The sequence below is a fragment of the Entelurus aequoreus genome, linkage group LG09, assembly GCF_033978785.1.
Source record: "Entelurus aequoreus isolate RoL-2023_Sb linkage group LG09, RoL_Eaeq_v1.1, whole genome shotgun sequence".
Classification (NCBI taxonomy): domain Eukaryota; kingdom Metazoa; phylum Chordata; class Actinopteri; order Syngnathiformes; family Syngnathidae; genus Entelurus; species Entelurus aequoreus.
Window position 1 is genome coordinate 34,584,144 of NC_084739.1, and position 27,867 is coordinate 34,612,010.

At 40.2% G+C, this 27,867-nt stretch overlaps 1 protein-coding gene across 1 annotated transcript in view; it reads left to right on the top strand.

Moving 5' to 3' along the window:
• LOC133657373 (SPARC-related modular calcium-binding protein 2-like) overlaps positions 1-26,388 on the top strand; it is a 94,578-nt gene extending 68,190 nt beyond the window's left edge. Inside the window, exons 10-13 of the mRNA XM_062058634.1 lie at positions 10,351-10,450; positions 18,569-18,816; positions 18,999-19,036; positions 24,010-26,388. Coding sequence (XP_061914618.1) covers positions 10,351-10,450; positions 18,569-18,816; positions 18,999-19,036; positions 24,010-24,033 — 410 coding nt within the window. The 3' untranslated portion in view covers positions 24,034-26,388. The remainder of the gene's footprint in view (positions 1-10,350; positions 10,451-18,568; positions 18,817-18,998; positions 19,037-24,009) is intronic.
• The last annotated feature ends 1,479 nt before the right edge of the window (positions 26,389-27,867 follow it).

Below are 27,867 nucleotides of genomic sequence, written 5' to 3' on the forward strand. Positions count from 1 at the left end.
TGGGCTGCTTGTATTACGTTACATTCTTTCTGCTGGTTATGTAAATAAATGCTCAACCACTTGCCATCATTATTTATAATGTTTGGCAACTTTCCCTTAACCTACTCATAAATTGAAAAATGCATGTTGTTATACTTAATTGTATCCTTCAAGACAGCACATAACAAATTGCAGACAAAGTAACAGCAATTACAGCCTACAGGCGCATACAACCAAATCATAGTTTAAGGCACTTGGCACTGGGGCAGTTTTTCTGGTAGTTTGGTAAACATGTTAATAATCCAATAGCAAATGCACAGAGCTTCCACTGTTCCTCTCCGGTCCGCAAGTGTTTATGCAGCCGTGTGTGCCAGACCAGACTTGGGCGCTCTGGTCACAGGTGTTGCATTTTAGCAGCAGCAGCAAAGCAACTCTGGCTCTGCTCACACATCATTGACTTGTATTGCCAAAAAGTGGGACGGGCAGCATACATCAATAAATATTACTCATCTTTGTTGTTGTTTGTCTTTATAGTGGTACTGACGACATTGCTCCTGTTTGGCATACAGCAATATATGTCGCCAGAAACAATAGTTTGTGCTGATTTCTGACAAGAATTATGCATGTCACCTGTTTTGAAATACACAGAAAAAAAAGCTCAGCATCTATTTTTTATGAGCTATTGCGTCAATGGCTGTAAACCCTGTTACTGTATAAACCAGGCGTGATTATAAATGTTGCCTCCACGTCCATTTGCTGTTGAAGCGCTGGTGTTGAGAGGTTTATGAGCCAAGATGCGAGAAAGGAGCCACTTGCTCTGTTAGGAGCCGGAGTGGAAAGTAGTGTAGTTGGCTTTCTTTCTGTCCATAGTGGGATCACGGGATACTTTTGGGCAAACACTGGGAGCTGCTGATGTGAGTGCTGACAGGACTGTGCCCCATGTGGTTCCATAGAATAACATTGCTTCTTATTGAAAGCAACACAGAGGTACACACATGCACTTACTGGCCAACCTTGTGCAGCTTGATAAATGGAGGCATTGGAATAGAAGCAGGAAACAATCTTATGATTTCATGCTTTCTCGACTTGAACTGTCAAACATGGGCATTAAAGATACAATCATAAAAAACCATCTTGATGGACAGCTGCTTTGGGAATGGTTGCCAGACATCTGCTGCCAATAGTGGAAAAGTTAGGCTGTGCTCTTAAGCCAAAAAAATATGACCTCCTTTGATTATAACATAAACATCTATTTATCTTCCAAGAGTGAAATTGTGTGATTGTCTAGACCAGGGCTATTCAAGTGACAGCTCAAGGGCCAAATCCAGCCCGGGAATGACACCATACTGGCCCCCAAGTTCAGTTCAAAACTTGAGAGGCAAATATTTTTTCAGCAAATTCCTAAAAACATTAGAGTGCTCCTGTTGTATAGAGAGACTTGGACCACTATAAACACTAGGGTTGTTAACGATTAATCGATGGGACCGGATATCGAGAAGTGGCCGCTTCAGCTATGTCGGTTCCAGCCCCCTCAGTTGATAAGATTCAGCTGTGTAACCTTAAGTTAATCGAGTGAAGACACATAGACCGCTTATCACGCCGAACTAAAAATCAGTTGATGGTTTTTGCCTTTAAAAGAACACGAGAGCCAGGGGTTGTCCGTGAAAAGAGTCATACGCTTGTTACGTTATTTACGTAATTTGAGACGATAATTGACGTAAATACTTGGACTGGGTGTTGCGCGAGACTAGCAATCAGTAGACAGTTTGTCTTAAAAACAAAGCGAGAAACATGGCTGCCCGCCAAATAATTACCCACAAGATACACAACGTGAACACCACGGACCGTCTCAGTGCTGTGCCGTCCATCAATATTGTAACATCAACAAGGAAGGAATGGAGGTACAGACAGATTTCCAGTTTGTCTTTCTTTATTTCACAAAACAATCTCGTACTCAGTCTCCGTGTCTTGTTCTCTTTTCCGATAACTTTCCTTTACCCTTTCAACTCCACAACACACGTCATTTCCCGTCTTTGTCCCGGAAATCCTGCCCCCCCCAGTAAAGTCATAGAACCTGTAGGCAGGCGTCTGGCTTGATTTGACTCGAGGAAAATCAATATATTTGACATGTGTTTGCCTTTTTACTTTATAAAACCTCTTTGGCGATATACTGTATGTTGTTTTAAAAATGTAAAAATACTGGAAGCATGTCACATTTATAGAATGTGCCTATGGGTGTTCTCATTCATCAGATTATTGTTATTTTAATGGAATTCACATGATATCTAAGTTTTCATCAGTTCATGCTCATAGACTTAGCTTGAACAGATCTCGTCTGAGCGCTTGGTGCCAAGGTCCTAACTATTTGTCGTCTAACATGAGGAGTGTATGCACAGGAAGGAATGTTTTTGTTCTTTTGTGGTGTAAAAAAAAAAGTGTCCATCAACAAACGGTAACCGTAGAATTGAGTCATTCATACACCATATCAAATATTAATGAATTGTTCATACGCTAAATCGAATCATTCATACACTAAATCAAATCGCATTGAATCGTTCTGTTTTATAAGTGAATCGCATCATAACCCATGTATTGCAATGTGAATTGAAGTGTCCATCACAAAGAGTTTTACATTCCTAGTAAAACTTTGGCGGATCCTTGCATTGACTTTTTAACCATGCTAGCAAGCATAAAACACTGGGGTCCAAACATAACTGAGGCATTACTCAAGGCACACCGTTAAGTCCTCTTCTTTTTGGCAGCTACACATTTAATTTGTAATGTGATTTATGTAACTAAGGTGTTGCTGTAGGTTATTTACTTCAGGTGCAGTCAGTAGTCATTTGTTCAACTTCTTAAGTTATATAGTGTTCCTCAAGATTCCATTTTAGGTCCTCTCTTTCTCATGTGAAGTGAAGTGAAGTGAATTACATTTATATAGCGCTTTTTCTCAAGTGACTCAAAGCACTTTACATTGTGAAACCCAATATCTAAGTTACATGTAAACCAGTGTGGGTGGCACTGGGAGCAGATGGGTAAAGTGTCTTGCCCAGGGACACAACGACAGTGACTAGGACGGCGGAAGCGGGGATCGAACCTGCAACCCTCAAGTTGCTGGCACGGCCGCTCTACCAACCGAGCTATACCGTCCCTAATCATTTGTGCTATTCAACTGGCGGCCCACCAGTTCAGTTCAACAAACTTGTGAGAGACTTACATTTTTGCAGCAGATTATTAAAAACACTGTAGTGCAGGGGTACCCAAACTACGGCCCGCGGGCCAGTTACGGCCCGCCAGCGTCCAAAATCCGGCCCGCGGGTAGTCCCGAGTAAAAAAAAAAAAAAAATCATTATTATTTTTTAAATCTGTCCTTTCTAGCCCATTCATCAATCCATTTTCTACCGCTTGTTACTCTTAGGGTCTCCTAGTTGCTCAGGCAAATCATATTGTCTAAAAATTCATTTTTCCATCGATAACGTGTCGACATCACGCTCGCGTCGCAGTGTCGGGCGAGCGCGGGGCAAGTGCAATTAGTCAATTAGTGCAAGAGGAAAAAAAATGACGTAAACATAAAATAGACTCAGTGCAGAGTTTTTAAACATCATGGGACATATGACTTTTTTTGTTCAATGTAAGGAAAAGGCAATTCGTCTAATCTGCAATGATATTATATATATATATATATATATATATATATATATATATATATATATATATATATATATATATATATATATATATATATATATATATATATATATATATATGTACGTGTGTGTGTGTGTATATATATATATATATATATGTGTGTGTGTGTGTATATGTATCCACACAGGGTGTGTGTGACGCGTCTAGTGCAGTAGAAGTAGAGAGATGTCTGTAGATAGTGCATGTTGCTTTCTGCTTGCTACTCTCTGCTTACAGCTACCGCCGCCAGCTAGCCCCCTTCGGGGGGTGAAAAGAGGAGCCGAGTGTGTAAGTCTCCTCCTGCTGGTACAAAGCCTCTCCACCACCAAGACTCCTTCAGTGCCTCCTCGTGGCCACACACGGATAAGGGTCTTTGCAGACCCCGAACTAAACTGAAGGGGATCTCGGAGCAGCAGTGGGCCCCAGAGACGTGGCGTATAGGCCCACCTTTGTGTGGAACACGCCCTGACGCCCGTCAACCCTGCCCCAACTATGGGTAAATAGCCCCATTGCCTTGTGGGTCAGCTTATTTAGGCAAAGGCTAAGGGAGCACACCCTGACAGAAAAGCAATGTGCTGAAGGCACCCCACAGCCATGTGGGTAAAACCGGGAGGCAGTATGGCTACGGGAGTAAACCCCAAATGAAAAATCTGTGCTCCGGGGACACACACATGGGCAGGTTTCCAGCAGACCGGATCTCTGGCAGTCCCCTGCAACTGCACTCACCTGAAGGTCGTCTCAAGTTTTTCTCGTGCCACTGGAATATGGTGGGTGTGGCCAAGATTGTGGGGGAAGGAACTGCGCGCACCATCCCTCACACAAATACACTCTTTGCGCAGGCTTCAGCTTCTTCCGAAAAGTCCTCTGGCGACAGGATAAAGCGACGGGGGCAGGTCAAGGATGTGACTGGGAGCTCCTAGCTTGAATCCTGCACAGAGGCGGCATGGGTGTGATGGTCGTTGTGAAGATTGGGATCAGGAACATGATCTTCCTCCGGCAGCTGCCCATGTGACTGAGCAGCCCTATTTAGGGTCCGCACTGCTCACCCCAAATTGGGGAAGGGTCTGGAAAAGGTGACCCAAAAATTGTCTGTTCCTCACACCTGGGTGGCAAACCGCAGCCACCAAGGCATCCCCTACTGCGGTCGAAAACATAACAAAGGAAAGCATATGACTATACACCTGGCTACCTGGAACGTCCGCACCCTCCTCGACACGCAGGATGGGACGGAGAGACCTCATAGACGGACGGCGCTCATTGCACATGAGCTCAAGAGATACAATGTCGACATCGCAGCACTCAGCGAAACTCGGTTGTCGGGTGAAGACTCCCTGACAGAAGTCGGCGAAGGCTACACCTTCTTCTGGAAGGGTCTCCCGGAAGGCGAACGTAGGCTCCATGGAGTTGGCTTTGCTGTAAAAAGCAAATTACTCAATAACATCCCAGAGTCCCCCCAAGGCATCAGTGAGCGGCTCATGACCTGGCGTATCCCCCTGGTGAAAGGCCGGTTTGCTACGCTACTCAGTGCGTATGCCCCTACCCTGGATGCTGATAGTAACATCAAAGATGCCTTCTACGAGTCTCTTGCGGCTGCCCTATCCAGAGTCCCTAAGTCCGATAAGCTTGTCCTCATGGGTGACTTCAATGCCCGAGTTGGCACAGATGCCCAGCTCTGGACTAAAATAATCGGGCCTCATGGATCTGGGAAAATAAACAACAACGGCATTCGACTCCTCTCTCTGTGCTCTGAGCACCAACTTCTCATCACTAACACAATTTTTCAGTTAAAAAAGAAATACATAACATCTTGGATGCACCCACGGTCCAAACATTGGCACCTGCTGGACTATATAATTACACGACAACAAGATCGACAAGACGTCTGCGTAACCAGGGCCTTACGTGGGGCTGAATGCTGGACTGACCACCGGCTGATCAGATCCAAGCTGAGGATGAAAATCCGACCCCCGCACAAGAAACAGCAGCCAAGAAAGCGACTGAACTGCAGGGCCCTGGATTCTCCAGAGTGTACATCTCACTACCGCAGCAAGCTAGCTGCGGGGCTTTCCACCTTGGAGGATTACGGTACCACCTGTGACATGGACAGTGAGTGGGCAAAACTGAGGTCAACATTACATCAAGCTGCCTCTGAAACCATCGGCTTTACTCAGAAGCACCATCAAGACTGGTTCGACAACAGCTCGGTAGAAATACAGGAGCTGCTGGACGCCAAGCGCAAAGCCCATGCTGCCCTGCTCTCCAACCCTCACTCTCCATCACTCCTCCACCATTATAAAACAACCAGAGCTGAGACACAGAAACAACTGCGGTTCATGGAAAATGAGTGGTGGCTCAAAAAAGCCCAGGAGATCCAGGGATATGCAGATGCTAATAATACCTACGCATTCTACGCTGCTGCAAAATCCATCTATGGCCCACAAAAGCGAAGCATCGCTCCAGTAAGATCCGCAGACGGACACGTGTTATTCAAGGATAAACAACAAATTCTTGAGCGTTGGGCTGAGCACTTCGACTCACTGCTCAATAAAATAAACCCCTCTGATCCATCAGTGCTCAATGCACTCCCAGATCTCCCGCCTTCTCCCTTCCTTGATGATCCCCCCATGTTCAGTGAGGTCCTTACTGCAATCAGGAGCCTCAAAAACAACAAGAGCCCTGGCCCTGACGGAATTCCGGCTGAGATACTGAAGAAGGGAGGCTATCTACTGAAGCGGAAGCTGTTTCATTTCATACTAGCCATCTGGCACAGGGAGGCCCTGCCTCAAGAATGGAAAGACAGCAACATTGTCACCATCTACAAGAAGAAAGGAGATAAATCATCTTGTGGAAACAGTCGTGGTATCTCCCTTCTCTCAGTGGCCGGCAAGGTACTTGCGAAAATTATGCTTTCTCGCCTTTCATTTCTAGCAGAGGGCATCCTCCCAGAGACACAGTGTGGCTTCAGAAAGAACCGAAGTACACTAGACATGATCTTCGCTGCCCGTCAAATCCAGGAGAAATGCAGGGAACAAAACAAGGACCTCTACATTACCTTTATTGACCTCACCAAGGCCTTTGACACAGTTGACCGTGATTTGCTCTGGAGCATCCTCAGGAAGTTTGGTGTCCCCCCCAAGTTTCTCAGCATCCTAAAACAGTTTCACGATGGTATGCAGGCCTGTGTACTTGTAGGCAGTGAACAGTCCCCCTCTTTCCCAGTGAAAGTAGGGGTGAAGCAGGGGTGTGTACTGGCCCCAGCGATCTTCAATCTTTTCCTGGCAGCAGCCACACTCCTATTCCGCCAGTCCATCACAAAGGATAGTGGTGTCTCCATCGAGTTTCGCCTGGATGGGAGCCTATTCAACATCCGGCGCCTACAGGCAAAGACGAAGATGTCAGGCACCAACATCCAGGAGCTGCAATATGCAGACGACTGCGCACTCCTCGCCCACACTCCTGATGCCATGCAGCATGCACTAGACACCATGTCATCAGTCTACCGCTCACTAGGTCTGGTGATCAACATCCAGAAAACAGAGGTTCTCATCCAGGAGAGGTCCCCATCCCCTACACCCCCTGTCTTTACCATCAGCGGCACACCCCTCAAACTCGTTGAGCAATTTTGCTACCTCGGCAGTACTCTGACCCCAACATGCCGGATCGATGATGACATCCAGGCTCGTATCAACTCAGCCTCCTCTGCCTTTGGAAGACTGCGCTCCCGGGTGTTTGAAAACAACCACCTTCGAACCTCAACGAAAGTGTCTGTCTACAGGGCGGTGTGTGTTTCAACTCTGCTGTATGGGTCAGAAGCCTGGACAATATACCGCAGACACATCCGCTGCCTTGATGCATTTAACATCAGATGTCTCCAACGCATTCTTGGCATCACATGGCAGGATCGAGTTCCTCATACGGACATCTTACAGCGCACTGAGTCCATGAGCATAGAGGCCACCCTGGCACAGCGACAACTCCGGTGGGTTGGTCACACCATCCGGATGCCAGGACACCGATTGCCTCGTCAGATGCTTTATGGTCAGCTCCTTTCAGCCAGCAGAAAGCCCGGAGGACAAAAGCTGCGGTACAAAGACCAACTGAAAGGGATATTGAAGAGGTGCAACATCAAACCCTACGAACTTGAGACAGCTGCAGCCAATCGATCGTTGTGGCGCTCGCTATGCCATGACGGGGTCATGTATCTGGAGGAGTGTCGGAACCAACACCGGAGGGATCAGCGGAGGCGAAGACACCACCATGCAGTTCCAGAACCATCCCAGCCCCCTGATCCAGGCCTGACATGTCCCCACTGTAGCAGGACGTGTGGTTCCAGGATCGGACTTCATAGTCATATGGAGTGGCATCGTCGTCAGCAACGATAGCCACCGACCAGAGCAACAAAATGGAAGCTACGTCATCTTCGACTACGATGGACCGCCTAAGCATATATATATATATATATATATATATATATATGTACGTGTGTGTGTGTATATATATATATATATATATATATATATATATATATATATATATATATATATATATATATATATATATATATATATATATATATATATATACATATATGTATATATATATGTCTTAATTAGATTATCCAAAAAAAATAGTGCTCGATACCGTGGTAGAGCGTAATATGTGTGTGTGGGAAAAAATCACAAGACTATTTCATCTCTACAGGCCTGTTTCATGAAACAGGCCTGTAGAGATGAAATAGTCTTGTGATTTTTTCCCACACACACACACATATATATATATATATATATATATATATATATATATATATATATATATATATATATATATATATATATATATATATATATATATATATATATATATATATATATATATATATATATATATATATAGAGAGAGAGAGAGAGAGAGAGAGATGTAGAGATGAAATAGTCTTGTGATTTTTTCCCACACACACACACACACACATATATATATATATATATATGTGTGTGTGGGAAAAAATCACAAGACTATTTCATCTCTACATCTATATATATATATATATATATATATATATATATATATATATATATATATATATATATATATATATATATATATATATATATATATATATATATATATGTGTGTGTGTGTGTGTGGGAAAAAATCACAAGACTATTTCATCTCTACAGGCCTGTTTCACACACACACACACACATATATATATATATATATATATATATATATATATATATATATATATATATATATGTGTGTGTGTGTGTGTGTGTGTGTGTGTGTGTGTATATATATATATATATATATATATATATATATATATATATATATAGATATAGATATAGATATAGATAGCCCGGCTTAAATGTTTTTAACCCAATGCGGCCCCCTGGTCAAAAAGTTTGGGCACCCCTGCTATAGTGCCTCAATAGATGATCTTTGACAAGCTTTTTTGCAAAAGGTCCTTAAAAACAGGAGAGTGCTCCGGTAACTCTGACAAAATAAACAGACCAAAATCAAATGTCTACTGTAGAGAACGCTGGTTGTACGGAATATGCAAAATAAGACTGATAGTAAAAGGACAAGTCTGCCCCCCCACGTCCCCCCCTGGTCCTTAGCTTTCTGGAAAAATGGCCCCCAAAAACGATTTAGTTGAATGTCTTTGGTCTAAACTAATTGATTACAGTAAGTTTGACAAGGCTCCTCTTTTGGTAGCTTACAGGTGGGTTGGACTTTTACTAGACGTGGGCCAACAGGTTCCACTAAAACCTGAATTAAAATATGCTCAGCGTGCAAAGAAGACCGCGGAACAGTCTGGACTTGTGTATATATTACCCAACTGTAGACTATAAGGATCTAGTTGGGAAAGGTGGAGCGGAGGCGTGTTGCCGAGTCGCCACCTGTTAGAGAAGGGCAAGCATGCTATTATCTTCAGCGCAGGAGAATCTGGCCCCGCAGGCCTGAGCCGTAAAAAGAGTTGCAGCAGAAAAGCAGTGGAGAGCCAGAGTGTGAGAAAGAAGAGAGCCAGTAGAAACATCCAGGAATCTCTCAGACCTCTGTAGCCTTCAGCCCTTCCACTCGATGCCTCACTCTTAAAACTAAATGGTCAAACAGGCTATCATTAGGGCCAGTCCACACCAGGCTTCCCTTATTTGAATTGCTTCCCGTCATTCTGCATATATAGTAGTGTCATTATCATTAATGTTTGTTATTGACATGTTTGGTGCATTTATCTGCTTGGCATTTCACATAATCCCACTATTGGTGTGTCCATCCATGCTCATTTGAGACACAACCCTGACTCATATTGTGTCTGTCAGGACAGTTTTTGGTGTACTTTGTGTCTCAGGTGAAGAATTGACTTATACATACAATGTTTAGAAACATCTCCAGCTGGTAAAAGCACTCAGGGGCCTCTCTGATGATTGGCAGGTATCCTCTTCCTCCTCCAGATGAAGGGAGGTCTGACACTTTATGAGGAAGGGGGAGTTAAGACAACTGTGAGAAACTTGTTTAGGTTTATTTTGCTCCTTGGCTGTCTTTAACCATGCTGCCTGTTACATGACGTCCCTCCCCAGACATTTATTAGGCCACCTATGATGGCAGCATTCCACACTGTGTTGTTGTTTTATGTGTTTGTTGTATGGGTACTCATCCAGATATGTTTGGATTCTTTTTCAGGCTGTCCTGGCGCAAAGAAAACAGAGTTCCTGACAAGTGTTCTTGACGCGCTGTCGACGGACATGGTGCACGCTGTCACAGATCCAGCATCCGCCGGAAAGTATGTTTGGAAATGTCTTTCTTTTTCTTTTTCTTTTTTTTTTTTTACAATGGAATCTATAAAGTTAAACACAAACTGATCAACATGTAATTAAAAAAAGTCAGCACTCTAGTGTTTTGAAAGATTTGCTGCAAATCTTCACATGTTTTTAAACTGAATTCGTGGGCCAAATGATGAAAAAGAGAGGACCTAAAATGTAACCTTGAGGAACACTACAAATGTTGAATGAAATGTCAAATGTTGAATGAAATGTCAACTGAAGCTGCAAAATTGTATTTGCATTCGATGATTTTTAGCCACTTCAACTATTGCCTTACCAGCTGGTCTCAGGCTGGTCAGAATAAAAAACAACAACATTGGAAATCTTTTACAAACAAGCAATTAAAGTTATGGATAAATAACCTAGGCACTATCATCACTGTGCCATTCTAAAAAAATATAGTATTTTAAACTGGGACAGTCTTCAAACGTTTGTAGACTTAAAACTGACCTATAAAATACTGCATGAATTGGCTCCAGATCCTCTGGCAGAGTTCATCAGCCAAAGAAACAGCCGTGAGAGTGCCACTCGAGGCTCTGTCAGAGGTGACTGTTATATTCCTCTGCGCAAGGAGCACTTTCAGTAAGTCGGCCTGGTCAGTAAGGAGTGCAAACGTGTAGAACTCAGTACCTAAGGAAGTTAAACTGGTTACAACATACAAGGCCTTCACAAATTTTTTTAAAATGTGGCTTATCAAGGCCTACAGCTGCCAGCACTAAAAGATGAACCTGTTTTGATGCTAAGATAAATGTTATGTTGTGATGTTGTATTTTATTTTTTATTATATGGTATATGTATTGTATATGTATATGTATATGTATATGTATATGTATTTTCTTTTTCTTTGAAATTTTAATTTTACTGCCTTTTGTACATCATGGCCAGGGGACTACAGATGAAAAATAGCCTACTGGCTAATTCTGGCTTTTTTAACCATGTGTAGTCATGTGTTTTGTGAAATTGCATTGTCCCCTTTGAAATAAACTAATCTTAATCTTAATCTTAAATATAACTAAGCAAGTTGAACAAATGACTGATTGACAACACCTTTGTTACTAAGGAATCATGATCCCTTTCTATTTTCATTCCAATCGATTTATACAGTAATTAAAAACTTTTTTTTTTTTAAACACATTTTTACAAACACGTTTTTTAGGCCATCTCCAATCTTACTCACTGCGTACGTCATACGTTAGCAGCCAAGAGGATCTTTTGTAACCTGTAACCTGTTTTGAAAGGGTTTTATTATAATTTTTCTACTAAATGAATTGGTTTGAATTGAGAATCGTGTTGTATTGAGGATCGATTCTGCATCGTAACCCCAGGAATCGGAGTCAAATTAACCTGGCAAAAGGTGAGGACACGGGGTGCCTTTGGGAAATTCCCCACTAAAAAAAGTTTGGGCCCAGTGTTGTACGTTTGCGAGCAATCTTAAAATGTCAATCTGCCAATGTGTTTACAGATGTCCATGATCCTTTATACAACAGGAACTCTGTAGTGTTTTGGGGAATCTGCTGCAAAAACGCTTGTCCCCCCAAGTTTTGAACTGGCTGTGTGCTTCAGTACATGCAGATATCCTCACTAAGTGCGTTTACATGCACACAAGTAACTTATTGTACGAACTGTCTCGAAATCAGCTTTCTACAACACAAAATCGGATTACCTACATTATGCAATGAGTTATTTCTTGCATGTTGTAAAGAGCTGCTCTATTCACAAATGAAGAAGAGCATGCTGAAATAATTCAATACTTTTAAAGTATATGGTAAAATAGAAATATTGCTAGAGTAAAAATAATGCATGTGTGTTTTGTTAGTCATAGGTAGACAACAATAATAGACAGCTGTAGATCAAATGAAGTGTTTATGCCTCGATCTCATTCATTCACAACATAAACAATCAACATCATTATTCATATTTTCTTCAGGGATGTAAGGATTAAATCTAAGCAAATAATTACCTGCGTAGCTTGTATTTACAGTAAAAATTAAAAGCAGTTCACCACTATTGCAGTTATAAATATTGGTTAGATCTGGAGCTTGACAGCTACCAGCTCTAGCTCATTGGCATGTAGCCTTTTCTTCTTCTATTTACATTACCATATAGCTACATAAGCTGAAATAACCGTACAAAAGGCACCAGAGGTGTGGACTCGAGTCACATGACTTGGACTCGAGTCAGACTCGAGTCATGAATTTGATGACTTTAGACTCGACTTGACAAAATGTAAAGAGACTTGCAACTCGACTTAGACTTTAACATCAATGACTTGTGACTTCACTTGGACTTGAGCCTTTTGACTTGACATGACTTGCTACTTTCCCCAAAACCTAAAGCTTAAAAAGTTATTTGGGAGCGCTCCGTAGCTTTCATTTTGTACATGTCTGTCTATCAGTGTGTGTGCTGCCTGTCAGCGTGTGTGCTCTCAGTACAACAGCCAATCAAATTAGATCTACATTGTTTTCATCACACAGCATTCAGCCAATCAAATTGCAGGACAACCAATGAACAAGAGTTGTCAAACAACGCGGCAGTGAGAAAGATTTATACCAAAGTTGGTTTCGTTCGGGTATAAAAACTACGACTTGGTCAACAAAAAACGAATTGCCGTATGCAAATCACGCAGTTCGAATATTACAGACGGAGACGCAACAACTTCAACAAGATGCACAAAGAAGGGTAAGTTTTGAATGTAAGATAACGTTTATTGGCTAAGTAACATGACTTTTATTTGCTTTGTAGTTAAATCAGTGAGGCTGTAAACTCACTGCTAACGTCATAACCATAGACATCTTATAAGTAGACGCAGCATCGAGCGCTACAGCTTACTGGCGCAGACGAGACGCGGGGCCGCCATCTTGGAGTGGTGATCCGCTCCACTCAGTGCAATTCATTTGGCAGGAGCAATGAACTGTCAGCGCATTTAATTCATTTTACCTCACTGAATACCACTCATTTTCACGCGCTTTTTTGTCATACGTGTCGCTATAACGGACACATGTTTTATTATTCATAGTTTGCTTAACAGTAATATAATATTCTTATATGCTATAAGTGACCAGATGTCCGAGATCAAAACTGGGAATATAATCCCAGAGAAGGGGGAAAAAAACGGTCAGCTATTTTTAAGTTGAAGAAACAATATAATTAGGTTATATATACATGCGTATATCCTACATAAACAATCTATGAATACATTAAATATCTATATATCTTATAGACCGTATCTCTGTTGCTGCAGCAGCAGAGAGTTTATTCTGTCTTGACACTTTGTATTGATATTTTGTTTTACATTCTTCCCTTAAATGATCATGTTTACAGTGATTGTTTTATATGTATTTTTTATGTATGTCGCTTTGGATAAAAGCGTCTGCCAAATACTTCAACATATATAAACACCTGAAAGTCTTTATATCAGCTAAAACCACCAATCTGTTTCACTGGATTCAGAATAAAACCAAATGCTGTCTTACCCAACAATGTTAGTATTTGAATATTGTTACTTGAAGACTTATTCCTGGTTACAATTATACTGTTAAGAAAGTATTGTCTTATATTTTGCCTAAAATGAGAATGCATCATAATCAGTGGCGGCTGGTGAATTTTGTTTTAGGTGGGGTTGAAAGTTTGTAAACCAAACCCCTGTAGGGGCGTCATCCTCCCCCAGAAGATTTCTTTGTGATTTTCACATACAAATATTGAATATCTTTGCTCCTTCTCAACTCTGTGGTAATGTTATTTTCATAAAATACAACCAATAGTACATTAATGTTAAATCTTACTTGTGAAAAGTAATCCCCCGATTCCTATTTTCAACAGTCCGCTCATTTGAGTAGGAAAATGCTGAACACCAGCCCGGCATCTTTGTTTTCTACCTGTCAACTGTCAGTTTAGGCTGCTCGCCGGCTCCTCATCACCACTTCAAGATGCAAATTGCTCGCGTCACAGCAACCAATGCTGCATCTACTTATAAGATGTCTATGGTTATAACATCATTTCAAACACGGCAATATGTTGCGTCCACTGCAGTTTGCTACCTTATTCATACTTTTTGTCAAGTGATTTTTTTAAGCAGGGTTGCATGAGGTACCTACACTTAACGTTACGTTAGTCAATGTAACATAACGTTAGACGGCGGTCAGCAGCACCGCGTATTTTAGCCACCTACAAAAAGACAAACATAGTCAAATAAAGGTCAGTTAAAATGTATACTATATTAAGAATATGTGTACATATTGCATAGGGCACTGACATCTAAAAAGTACAACTCTGTTCATTGTTATGTTCATGTATTTGTTATGTTTTTCATGTGTACACACACATAAACACACATACAGTATGAGATGAGATCAATGAGATAAGGTAAGAACAGAATAGAAACTGCTGTGGAACTAGTTACAATGCAATATGCCATGGAAATACAATGTTAACACTTTTGTACAAATAAGTACAGTTGCACTTGTTTTTGCAAATGTGTTTATTCTGTAAAGGAATGAGTTAAATGTTTAACATTGTTTAAACTATTAAAATGACTGGTTAATAGTGCTATTATGAATTGCAATGTCAGTACTATTTTTTTTCCTGCTATTTCAAATGCACTTGTTTTAATAAATAAATACAGCGGTTTAAAAGCATACACAATCTGTGTAAAAATATTAGTCTGTGGTTAAAAGGACTTGAAAGGACTCGAAACTCAAAATGCAGGACTTGTGACTTGACTTGAGACTTTCCAGTCTTGACTTTGGACTTGACTCGGGACTTGCCTGTCTTGACTCGGGACTTGACTCGAGACTTGAGGGCAAAGACTTGAGACTTACTTGTGACTTGCAAAGCAATGACTTGGTCCCACCTCTGAAAGGCACACTGCGTATGGCCAAGAGTCGCTTTGGAGATGGAGCATGGAAACTGGGACTTAACATGTAGGTGTGAAAATAGAAGGAAGCTAATTATTTAAGAAATTAGTCTTAGAAACATACTGAATGATGGTATGGCAATATAGACATGGAAAACAATTGAGTGGACAGATTACAATATTGGGGAACTGTACCAGACAACTTAATGACCTCATGGTCAACCAGAAGACAAACATATTGACAGAGATGTTGGTTACAGTGTTCTACTTATATACACAGGAAACAGAGCAGTGGGCTGTCAGACTGATGACTATTAGTAGATATTGTGCAGGAAGTAAGACAGTCTACTATATATACAAGCCCTGACCGTGTATGTCAATTAGTTGCTAAATCTCGTCTGTGCCTCCACAAAGACGGCTTGCTTGATTTTGTCGACCAATCTTGCTCAAATTTGACATGTTCTTGTCTGTCCCCTGAAGATGTTCCAAATGTTGTGGTCATTTCAAGTCAATCAAATTGATGGGATTCAGTTTTAGGGTCTAATAACAGCACCACCATATGGGTTATCTGTCAGAAAAATAATAGCACAAGCAACACAGTATAGTTATATGCTTTGCCAAATTGTTATTCTTTTGTGGTCATCAGTTCAGAGGTTGAATATTTAGGTCATGGGATGTCGGACTGCTATTCATTCTAGGCTGAAAGCATCAATGTATAAAACGTTAGCTATACAATTCCCAGTACCTAGCATTGATACCGGTACTCAACAGTATACATTTTTAGAACTTTGGTGTGTTTTCAAATGTGCTAATAAATGTTAATTGTTTAATAATAAAATCAAAACATTTTATTTAACGTTTTAACACTGAGCTGTACTGCCCAGCTGTTATCTTGTTTTCATACACTTCTGAGTTTAGTTTCCAGGTTTTATATACTCGACTTTGCGTACATTTGTAATTCCAAGATGATAGACGGCAGTCGTGTATTGACTACACTGTGTTGCCGTAGCCAGTCTTGTCTTTTGTTGATACCTAAAAAGTGTTCAAACTATAAGTATTGCACTTATTACACACCGGCTGTTTGATTGTAACGTGCATCTTAGTTGTAGTTTTCATTACAAAATTTGGAGGTGTTGAAATCGCCATGTAATATGGCTCATGCTAATCTGTAGCATGTCTATGGCAAATCCAATGTAAATTAGAATCGTGCTAGTGCATTTTGGAAAAGTGGCATTACTTTTGAGCGCCTTCTCCTTGCTTTGTTGACGTAAATATTATTGTGGCCGAATTTTAGCATTAAGCACACTTGCAGACTACATGAGGATCCTGCACCTTGAGGTTCTTGGCACTCCAGAGGCACCAGGGCCTTCAAATACCTATTTACTGCTTTGCAATGGCCTTTTAGCAGCTTCTCTCTTAATCCGATAACGGTGTCTGGCAGAGATATTATTTATTTTGCTTTTATCTGCACAAACTCACCTGTGCTCTGGATTAGCAACAAATGTCTTTACAGTTCAAAGATCACACATACGTTTTTTTTAAAATATCCATTATTTTCATACCCTGAGCAAGGTAGTGTACTATCTTACGCTTTTCAGCAGCGTTTTTCTACCCCATATCGCTTGAAACCTGTACCCTGCTTAATAATGTGGAACATCACTTTTAGGCAGTTTTCCTTTGATTGGGCTCACCAGGGAGACTATTTATTTATCACAGGTGTCTGAGATTAATGTCAATGATCTACAGAGACTTGAGACACAATACCATCCTTGAGTTTAATGGAAAAACAAACAAAAAATAATAATTTTTTGACTATTAAATCCAATTTGCATTAAAAATTGGAACACAGTGTATATGGGAAGGAGGGATGGAGAGAGGGCCGTGACGTCCGCGACAGAGGAGGGGGGCGGGACCGGGCACAAAACCGCTGCAGCAAAATTGTTTTTGGAAACTGTGGACGTCGTGTCCTCCGGACCAAAGAGGAAAAGAACCATCCGGATTGTTATAGGCGCAAAATTGAAAAGCCAGCATCTGTGATGGTATGAGGGTGTATTAGTGCCCAAGACATGGGTAACTTACACATCTGTGAAGGCGCCATTAATGCTGAAAGGTACATACAGGTTTTGGAACAACATATGTTGCCATCCAAGGAACGTTACCATGGACGCCCCTGCTTATTTCAGCAAGACAATGCCAAGCCACGTGTTACATACGTGGCTTCATAGTAAAAGAGTGTGGGTACTAGACTGGCCTGCCTGTAGTCCAGACCTGTCTCCCATTGAAAATGTGTGGCGCATTATGAAGCCTAAAATACCACAACACAGAATTCCACCTGAGAAGCTTAAAAAATGTGTCTCCTCAGTTCCCAAACGTTTACTGAGTGTTGTTAAAAGGAAAGGCCATGTAACACAGTGGTGAACATGCCCTTTCCCAACTACTTTGGCACGTGTTGCAGCCATGAAATTTTAAGTTAATTACTATTTGCAAAAAAAAAAAATTAAGTTTATGAGTTTGAACATCAAATATCTTGTCTTTGTAGTGCATTCAATTGAATATGGGTTGAAAATGATTTGCAAATCATTGTATTCCGTTTATATTTACATCCAACACAATTTCCCAACTCATATGGAAATGGGGTTTGTAGGTAGATATATATTTTGTTTTGTACTGTTCCTCTTATCCCCACAATTTTCTCCTTTGTCTTATTTTTTTATATCATTCTTTCTATTCCCTCCTGTCCTGCGCCAGACACTAATCACTATCCAAACATTTGATGAATTCAAATACAAATAAGGCGACAAGAGAAGTATCCCACACTTCTCTTTTGTAAAGTAAATACAGGAGAAGGGCAAATACAGCAGATATGGACATCTACATCAACAATATGATTTTCTTGAGCGGCTGCACAGGACAGTTTTTAATTTTAAAAAAAGGTACTAGCCGTAGCTTGGGGACCTCTGACCTAGAGGCAGTACGACTAAGTGCTTGCCTGCTTGTTTCCCTGCCAAGTGCTTGATCCGGTCACTACAACAAAGGTGTCAAAATATAGAACCGCTTGATTTTACTTGAATCAGTAACCGGTAGTACCGACGGTATGAATTCAGTACCATCCATAGTAACAATAAGTGTTTTTATTAACATATAATACGTACGAACAATGAAATAACACATTTATCAAAAAAATGCATCTTTTTTATCTTACGATTATGATGATTTTATCTTCTAGAGTGGTGGAGCCCGACCCCAACCACACCCTCGAGGAGAGGGTGGTCCACTGGTATTTTGGTCAGCTGGATAAAAACTCCAGCGGCGACATTGGGAAAAAGGAAATCAAGCCATTCAAACGCTTCCTGCGCAAGAAATCTAAGCCCAAGAAGTGTGTGAAGAAGTTTGTGGAATACTGCGACATCAGCAATGACAAAGCACTGTCCCTGCAGGAGCTCATGGGCTGCTTGGGGGTGACCAAGGAAGAAGGTGAGCTGAAAAATACCAGCATATGTAAACCATTGCGATAAGCTTCATAGGCCTAGCAACAGTAACTAAGGGGATTAAAGGTTAGTGAAGGGTCAATTTGTAAGGATTTGACATGTGAATTGAGCTGAAGTATTTCCTCCTTCCAATAGAGTTTAAGGGTCCTGTCACTCTTTGTCTTACAGGGGCCAAAACAGGAGAAGGCTTATCTTCCAGTAAACTTGTAAGTCAACCATTCCCTCTATTATATTAACCCCATAACCCCTTTGTGAATACCACAATTAAAGATTAAAGATTAAAGTACCAATGATTGTCACACACACACTAGATGTGGTGAAATTTGTCCTCTGCATTTGTCCCATCCCCTTGGGGAGCAGTGGGCAGCAGCGGCGCCGCGCCCGGGAATCATGTACACTATATTGCCAAAAGTACTTGGCCACCCATCCAAATGATCAGAATCAGGTGTCCTAATTACTCGGCCCGGCCACAGGTGTATAAAATCAAGCACTTAGGCATGGAGACTGTTTCTACAAACATTTGTGAAAGAATGGGCCACTCTCAGGAGCTCAGTGATTTCCAGCGTGGAACTGTCATAGGATGCAAAAAATCCAGTCGTGAAATTTCCTCGCTCCTAAATATTCTGGGTTTGGAGGTTGCCAGGAGAACAGTACATGTCGGACTGCATTGTGCCGAGTGTGGAATTTGGTGGAGGAGGAATTATGGTGTGGGGTTGTTTTTCAGGAGTTGGGCTTGGCCCCTTAGTTGCAGTGAAATAAACTTTGAATGCTCCAGGATACCAAAACATTTTGGATAATTCCATGCTCCCAACCTTGTGGGAAAAAGCTTCCTCTTCCAACATGACTGTGCACCAGTGCACAAAGTAAGGTCCATAAAGACATGAATGACAGAGTCTGGTGTGGATGAACTTGACTGGCCTGCACAGAGTCCTGACCTGAACCTGACAGAACACCTTTGGGATGAATTAGAACGGAGACTGAGAGCCAGGCCTTCCCGACCAACATCAGTGTGTGACGTCACCAATGTGCTTTTGGAGGAATGGTCGAAAATTCCTATAAACTCACTCCACAACCTTGTGGACAGCCTTCCCAGAAGAGTTGAAGCTGCAAAAGGTGGACCGACATTATATTGAACCCTATGGGTTAGGAATGGGATGGCACTTCAAGTTCATATGTGAGTCAAGGCATGTGGCCAAATACTTTTGGCAATATAGTGTATGTCACCTGTATTTTTTAAACAATGCTATTTCATGTGATTACATGACAATACAGTACAGTGGTTCCAGTTGTTGTTTCTAGTGTCTGTTCCAAAATGTTTGGCGAAGACCGAATCAAACAAAAACGTCCAAAATATTTCAGCAAACATATTTTATTGGGAATTAGGCATGGGCGAATAAAATCTTTGATTTTTTCACAGAAAATTTTATTCACAATTTTTTCCCCTACTTTTCAATTGACATGTTTTGCATTTATTTGATCAAAAACTATCCATCCATTGTATTACCGCTTGTCCCTCTCGGGGTCGCGGGGTGGCTGCAGTCTATCCCAGCTGCATTCGGGCAAGTCATTACCTCATCACAGGGCCAACACAGATAGACAGACAACATTCACACTCACATTCACACACTAGGGCCAATTTAATGTTGCCAATCAACCTATCCCCAGGTGCATGTCTTTGGAGGTGGGAGGGGCCTATCCCCAGGTGCATGTCTTTAATGAAAGACTAGTAGTTTGAAATGACACTGCATACACTGCATCTTGCTCTTAGCAAAATTCAAATATGTATAATGTTGTTCTTTCTAGACCAGATATAAATTTTACTTTTTATGCAATCATTTTTAACTAACTAAATTAAGAGCTTCCTCTGGGAGGCAATACCTTTGCTTGAATTAAATATGTCTGTAAAAAAAAAAAAAAGCATTGTATGCAAATGTGCAAATAAATAATCAAGTAAATCATTGACATGACTATAACGTTTTAGTAAGTGGATAAACGCAGGCTTTTCCATGAAGTATCCTGGGATCCTTGTGAGTGTGTACTGATGTTAATGTACACTTCATTGCACATACACACACTATATTGATAATTAAATGTGTTATAATTCCACGAGAGTTTCGCAGCAACACACGCACGTACAAGCTGTCCGGTTTGGATGTGCATGCAGAGTAACTACATTAGTGATCGCTTTGTGCATTGTTCTTTTTTCTCGTCATACATGCTACCTTGTGTAAATGACTGCACTACAGTAAGCTGCTTCTTAGGTGAGATTGTTGTTGTTGTGGTATTCATCGCCTCAAAAAGAGTTGTTTTAGATGCTGGAGTTGTTGCTGTGTTTGTTGTGTTGCTGCCTTTTACGATATAATACGATACTAAAAAAAGAAAACCAATTATCAATAAAAGCAACAGTATTCAAAATATTAATAATACCAATCATAGTTGTTTATTGTTTTTAACCCAAACATGTATTCTTAAAAATGAATTATATATACATTTTGAAATCAATCATCGAAAATTATGAATCCATGTCGAATCGGAATTCAGATAAATCTCGATTTAGATGTGAATATATATATATACGTATATATATATTTTTTGACTTTTTTACTGTAAAATCTACATTTTTTTACACTGCAGATTTAGCCCAATAAGTACCAAAAGGTAACATATGTAAAATATGTATTTAACAATCTTCACATAAAAAAGGCCTATATAAAAAATAAAGAAGGAGTGCAAAAAATAGAATTCTGATCCTACAATGCAAATATAAAATATAACTAAACATAAAAAGAGGCTACAGAGCACCGTCGGAGTTCAGCAGTCTAACAGCTTCCGGAAAGAAGCTGTTGGTCAGGCTGCGTGGCCCTACCATATTAAATGTTTTTAACATGTACAAACCCTGTTTCCATATGAGTTGGGAAATTGTGTTAGATGTAAATATAAACGGAATACAATGATTTGCAAATCATTTTCAACTCATATTCAGTTGAAAATGCTACAAAGACAACATATTTGATGTTCAAACTGATAAACTTTTTTTTTTTGCAAATAATCATTAACTTTAGAATTTGATGCCAGAAACACGTGACAAAGAAGTTGGGAAAGGTGGCAATAAATACTGATAAAGTTGAGGAATGCTCATCAAACACTTATTTGGAACATCCCACAGGTGAACATGCAAATTGGGAACAGGTGGGTGCCATGATTGGGTATAAAAGTAGATTCCATGAAATGCTCAGTCATTCACAAACAAGGATGGGGCGAGGGTCACCACTTTGTCAACAAATGCGTGAGCAAATTGTTGAACAGTTTAAGAAAAACCTTTCTCAACCAGCTATTGCAAGGAATTTAGGGATTTCACCATCTACGGTCCGTAATATCATCAAAGGGTTCAAAGAATCTGGAGAAATCACTGCACATAAGCAGCTAAGCCCGTGACCTTCGATCCCTCCGGCTGTACTGCATCAACAAGCGACATCAGTGTGTAAAGGATATCACCACATGGGCTCAGGAACACTTCAGAAACCCACTGTCAGTAACTACAGTTGGTCGCTACATCTGTAAGTGCAAGTTAAAACTCTCCTATGCAAGGCGAAAACCGTTTATCAACAACACCCAGAAACGCCGTCGGCTTCGCTGGCCTGAGCTCATCTAAGATGGACTGATACAAAGTGGAAAAGTGTTCTGTGGTCTGACGAGTCCACATTTCAAATTGTTTTTGGAAACTGTGGACGTCGTGTCCTCCGGACCAAAGAGGAAAAGAACCACCCGGATTGTTATAGGCGCAAAGTTGAAAAGCCAGCATCTGTGACGTTATGTGGGTGTATTAGTGCCCAAGACATGGGTAACTTACACATCTGTGAAGGCACCATTAATGCTGAAAGGTACATACAGCTTTTGGAGCAACAAATGTTGCCATCCAAGCAACGTTACCATGGACGCCCCTGCTTATTTCAGCAAGACAATGCCAAGCCACTTGTCACATCAACATGGCTTCATAGTAAAAGAGTGTGGGTACTAGACTGGCCTGCCTGTAGTCCAGACCTGTCTCCCATTGAAAATGTGTGGGGCATTATGAAGCCTAAAATACCACAACAGAGACCCCCGGACTGTTGAACAACTTAAGTTGTACATCAAGCAAGAATGGGAAATAATTCCACCTGAGAAACTTAAAAAATGTGTCTCCTCAGTTCCCAAACGTTTACTGAGTGTTGTTAAAAGGAAAGGCCATGTAACACAGTGGTGGATGCCCTTTCCCAACTACTTTGGCACGTGTTGCAGCCATGAAATTCTAAGTTGATTATTATTTGCAAAAAAAAAAAAAGTTTATGAGTTTGAACATCAAATATTTTGTCTTTGCATTCAATTGAATATGGGTTGAAAAGGATTTGCAAATCATTGTATTCCGTTTATATTTACATCACAATTTCCCAATTCATATGGAAACGGGGTTTGTATATTTGACTCAAATCCGTTTCAATGATTATTACATTTGACAAACCACAGGGTTTGATTCACAAGCCCCTTGAAGAAAGCAGATAGAAACGGTTTGGAAAAGCAAAACAAAAGAAAGGTGATTTAATGACTATTCAGTCAATTACATCCCTAATGGGCCAATAAGAACTTTCTATTGAAGTTTGATCTAAAAAAAAGACATTTCTATTTAAGTTTGATTTATTTTTTTAAATATATCTCTGCTTATTTCTTTAGAGGATATATCTAACTTACACTGTTGTGATCATATGTTTAGCATAATGAATTAACAATACTTCATACATGTATTAGTCACTCAAACCCACTTTTTTGTAAGGTTCAGGGCCGCCTCTCCCTATACACAGATCAAGCGCTGTGTAGGGCCCCAAGATCTAAGAGGGGCCCCGTTTTGCTTGAATGAGCACATGTAAAATGTCAACTAATGAATGACAGGGCGCTTCATTTGAAATTTGACCACAAACATTTTCCTATAATGACACGTTTCTACACATTTCTCAAAATACAATTCTGCTTGGATCCCAAATTTAGTCAGGGGAGGCCCTGGCAAGGTGGTTGAGTGACATATCGTTCGTAGAGTAAAGCACAATTTATTTATGTATTTATTATAAGCAGAATGTGTTTTATTTATTATTATGGAAGTGGCAGACACACTTGCAAAACTGATGAGATTCTGTTTTAATCCCCTCAGCATCCATCGAAGAAACAAGGCTAAAACATCAGCTGAGATTCTGCCCTCACCAATCGGCGATAACAGAAACAATAGTATTTGCACTTTGTACTTTAATAAAAATGTAAATTCACTTTGTAGAAATAAGGTATTTAAACAGACTGCTGAATCTGTGAATGTTGTAGTTATTAGCTCCTTGTGTCCTGATGATTAAACACATACAATGTATGTGTCCTTTTGAGTTGTACAAGTTCTTCATGTTTGATATTTCACATTGTGCTTTTTTTCTCTGTGGACTCTTTTCCGCTTGTGTTGATAACTTAAAAGGGGAACTGCACTTCATTTGGAATTTTGCCTTTCATTCACAATCCACATATGTTTTTTTTAGTGCATTCCAACTCACTTCCAGCAAAAGTCCCCTAACATTGGAGTCAACGGGATTCGCTCTATTCCGCCTATAAAAGGCTCTAAAAACCATTCAAACAACTCCATCATTGTTTTATATACAAGGTGTAAGTATATATGTAATGTAGAGTTGTACGGTATACCGGTATTGGTATAGTACCACGATACTAATGAATCATTTTTGGTACTATACGGTCTCTGAAACGTACCGGTCCCGCCGCCCCCGCCCTGCGCCCGCGTCGAAGTCACGTCGTGACATTGCTGGTTTACGAGCAGACGAGCATGTTCGGCAACACACAATCACGGAGTACTTACAAGCAGACAGAATAGGGAGAATTGACGCATTTTGGCTTAAAAACTAACACTTTAGGACTTTAGGACATGGCTAGCGAGCTAGCGGCTAAAGTCCAGCCCCAGTCGGCAGTGTTTTAGCGATTTCTAAATCACTAATACTCGCCTTCATGGCAACAAATAAAGTACATTTCTTACAAGTATCATCCCTGCAGTACAAGGAATAGCTAAATATGCTTCACTACACACCGTAGCTCACCGGCATCAAAATGTAAACAAACGCCATTGATGGATCTACACCTAACATCCACTGTAATGATATCATGTACAGGCATGTATCTGGTCAATACTACTATGATTACGTCGATATTTTTTGGCATCACAACATCTTCTTTCGTTTTTTAAAATGTATATTATGTTTATAAACTCAGGAAATATGTCCCTGGACACATGAGGACTTTGAATACGACCAGTGTATGATCCAGTAACTACTTGGTATCGGATTGATACCCAAATTTGTGGTATCATCCAAAACTAATGTAAAGCATCAAACAACAGAAGAATAAGAGATTATTACATTTTAACAGAAGTGTAGACAGAACATGTTAAAAGAGAAAGTAAGCAGATATTAACAGTAAATGTCAAAGTCCTCCTGGTAAGAGTCTCTGTTGTCCCAGGCCAATGGTAAAGCTTGACTGTCATCGTTCGAGAATGTAAACAATGAAACACCGGCTAAGTGTTTGTGTTGCTGCAGCCGGCCGCTAATACACCGCTTCCCACCTACAGCTTTCTTCTTTGCTATCTCCATTGTTCATTAAACAAATTGCAAAAGATTCACCAACACAGATGTCCAGAATACTGTGGAATTTTGCGATGAAAACAGACGACTTAATAGCTGGCCACAATGGTGTCCCAAAATGTCCGCTACAATTCGTGACGTCACGCGCAAACGTCATCATACCGAGACATTTTCGGCAGGATATTTCGCGGGAAATTTAAAATTGCACTTTACTAATCTAACCCGGCCGTATTGGCATGTGTTGCAATGTTAAAATTTCATCATTGACATATAAACTATCAGACTGCGTGGTCGGTAGTAGTGGGTTTCAGTAGGCCTTTAATAATGTTGACAAAATAATAGAATGATAAACGATACAATATGTTACTGCATACGTCAGCAGACTAATTAGGAGCCTTTTTTTGCTTACTTACTACTAAAAGACAAATTGTCTAGTATGTTCACTATTTTATTTAAGGACTTAACTGCAATAAGAAACATGTTTAATGTATCCTAAGATTTTTTGTTAAAATAAAGCCAATAATGCAATTTTTTTGTGGTCCCCTTTATTTAGAAAAGTATCGAAATAATTTTAGTACTGGTACCGGTACCAAAATATTGGTATTGTTACAACACTAATGTAATGTAGTAACAGGCACATTCGGAATTACCGGTACATGTCATATTTACATACTTTTTATCATTTTAATCGTATACATTTCACAGACGCATCACAATGTTCGTTTTTTCCTTCAACAACAACACTACTACTTACGGCAGACTTGTGAGAAACAATAAAGACTACTTTGGAACAAATGATGATCCAGAACCTTATATTATTAAGCCTAAATATAAGGAGGAGGATTCATAAGTTTTAGAAGCTGTTTGCTAAACAGATCCGGATTTAGTGAAACAGGCATCACATAGCGCTATTGCTAAGTGCTAAACAAGAAAAACAAACTATCAACATGCAAATAAAATGATCACCTACTGTACAATGTCTGCTTTCACTGGGATCCCGACTGATAGGATGTTCTTATATTCTCCTTTAGATGAAGAAGTAATCATGATCCACACGAAGGTTAAAAAAAAAAGAAATACCGCAGAATAACGTTTTGTCGTTGTATTCTCTCCATCGCTAGGTAATAGTTGGATGTCACAGATGAACAACTTCTGGTTTTATGACCACATTTTTTTCCGGTGAGAGGCATGATTTATAATCTACTATAAATTTAGAGGCAATCATGATGCATCAGCTCAGTATGTCAATATCTCAACACTGCAGCTGCACAAGCTAGTGACCGCTCTGTGATCACGGCCCTGCTAAAAACAGTTTGCCTGCGTTAGCGCTTATTATAATAATATCGCTAATATTTGGTTAATATTCAGGTCACGAGATGTAATTGGAGTGTTGTTGGCGGTTTTTGAATGCATTTTAGAGTGATTAAAAGGCAGAATGGATTACTCCCATTATCTGCATTGCGAGCCACCTAGAACGAACCGATTATTACAAATTAGAATGCAAAGAAAAAAAAAATAAAATAGAAAAAATATATATATATGTATAGTCAAAATAAAAATTAAAAAGTGCAGTTCCCCTTTAAAACTGATATTTTGCTTATAGTGACTTTTCCTGCGCCTTGTATGGCAGCTTGTGAGAATGTTTCAAACACTAACCATAAGAAACGTGTTACATGTTCCGATGTATTCTTGTTTATTAGTAATAAAGAACCGTTTTGTACATGTTTTGTTTTTGTGTGTCTGGGACATTGCCAAATATATCAGGTAATTAATGTGAGTCGAATCCAATTAGATTTCTACATACATAAGTTTTGTGTTACTGTGTGTGTTGTAGCCAACAAAAGACCTTGGTGACACAGTCCCAAGAAGCCAAGTGTTAGTCATACATAGCATATATTGTGTATCGTCCCACTGTCAGACAGTATGCTAAATACCCCCATGGCAACATTTTGCAAGTGTTCTTCCAACGGGAGATCCATGACCTATGGCGCGTGTAAAGGTGTGTATTTGCATAAGATATACTTACAAGCAAGCTGTTGAATGGACTCTTTCTTGAAGAATAACAGTCAGCTCAGAGCAGTCATGACACATTACACTGCACTTCATTGTTCCAGCATAATTATGTTGAGGCTACTAAGTGCTAAACTGTGGCTTTTCACACAGAGAGTCTTATAAAGCTGAGTCAGTGACCTCACGCTGACCTCTTCATAAACCCTGAACTTCTAATTCACGATTAACATATTAGTCACTTTTCCGTAATATAATCCGGCCCGATGGTCTGGTTGAGACCAGTCTAGCCGATTTCTGGACTAGATGAGGGATGTTTGACGGACCTTCGTAAAAAAATGTCTCCATCTACAACACACCAAAGAATATTTCAGGTT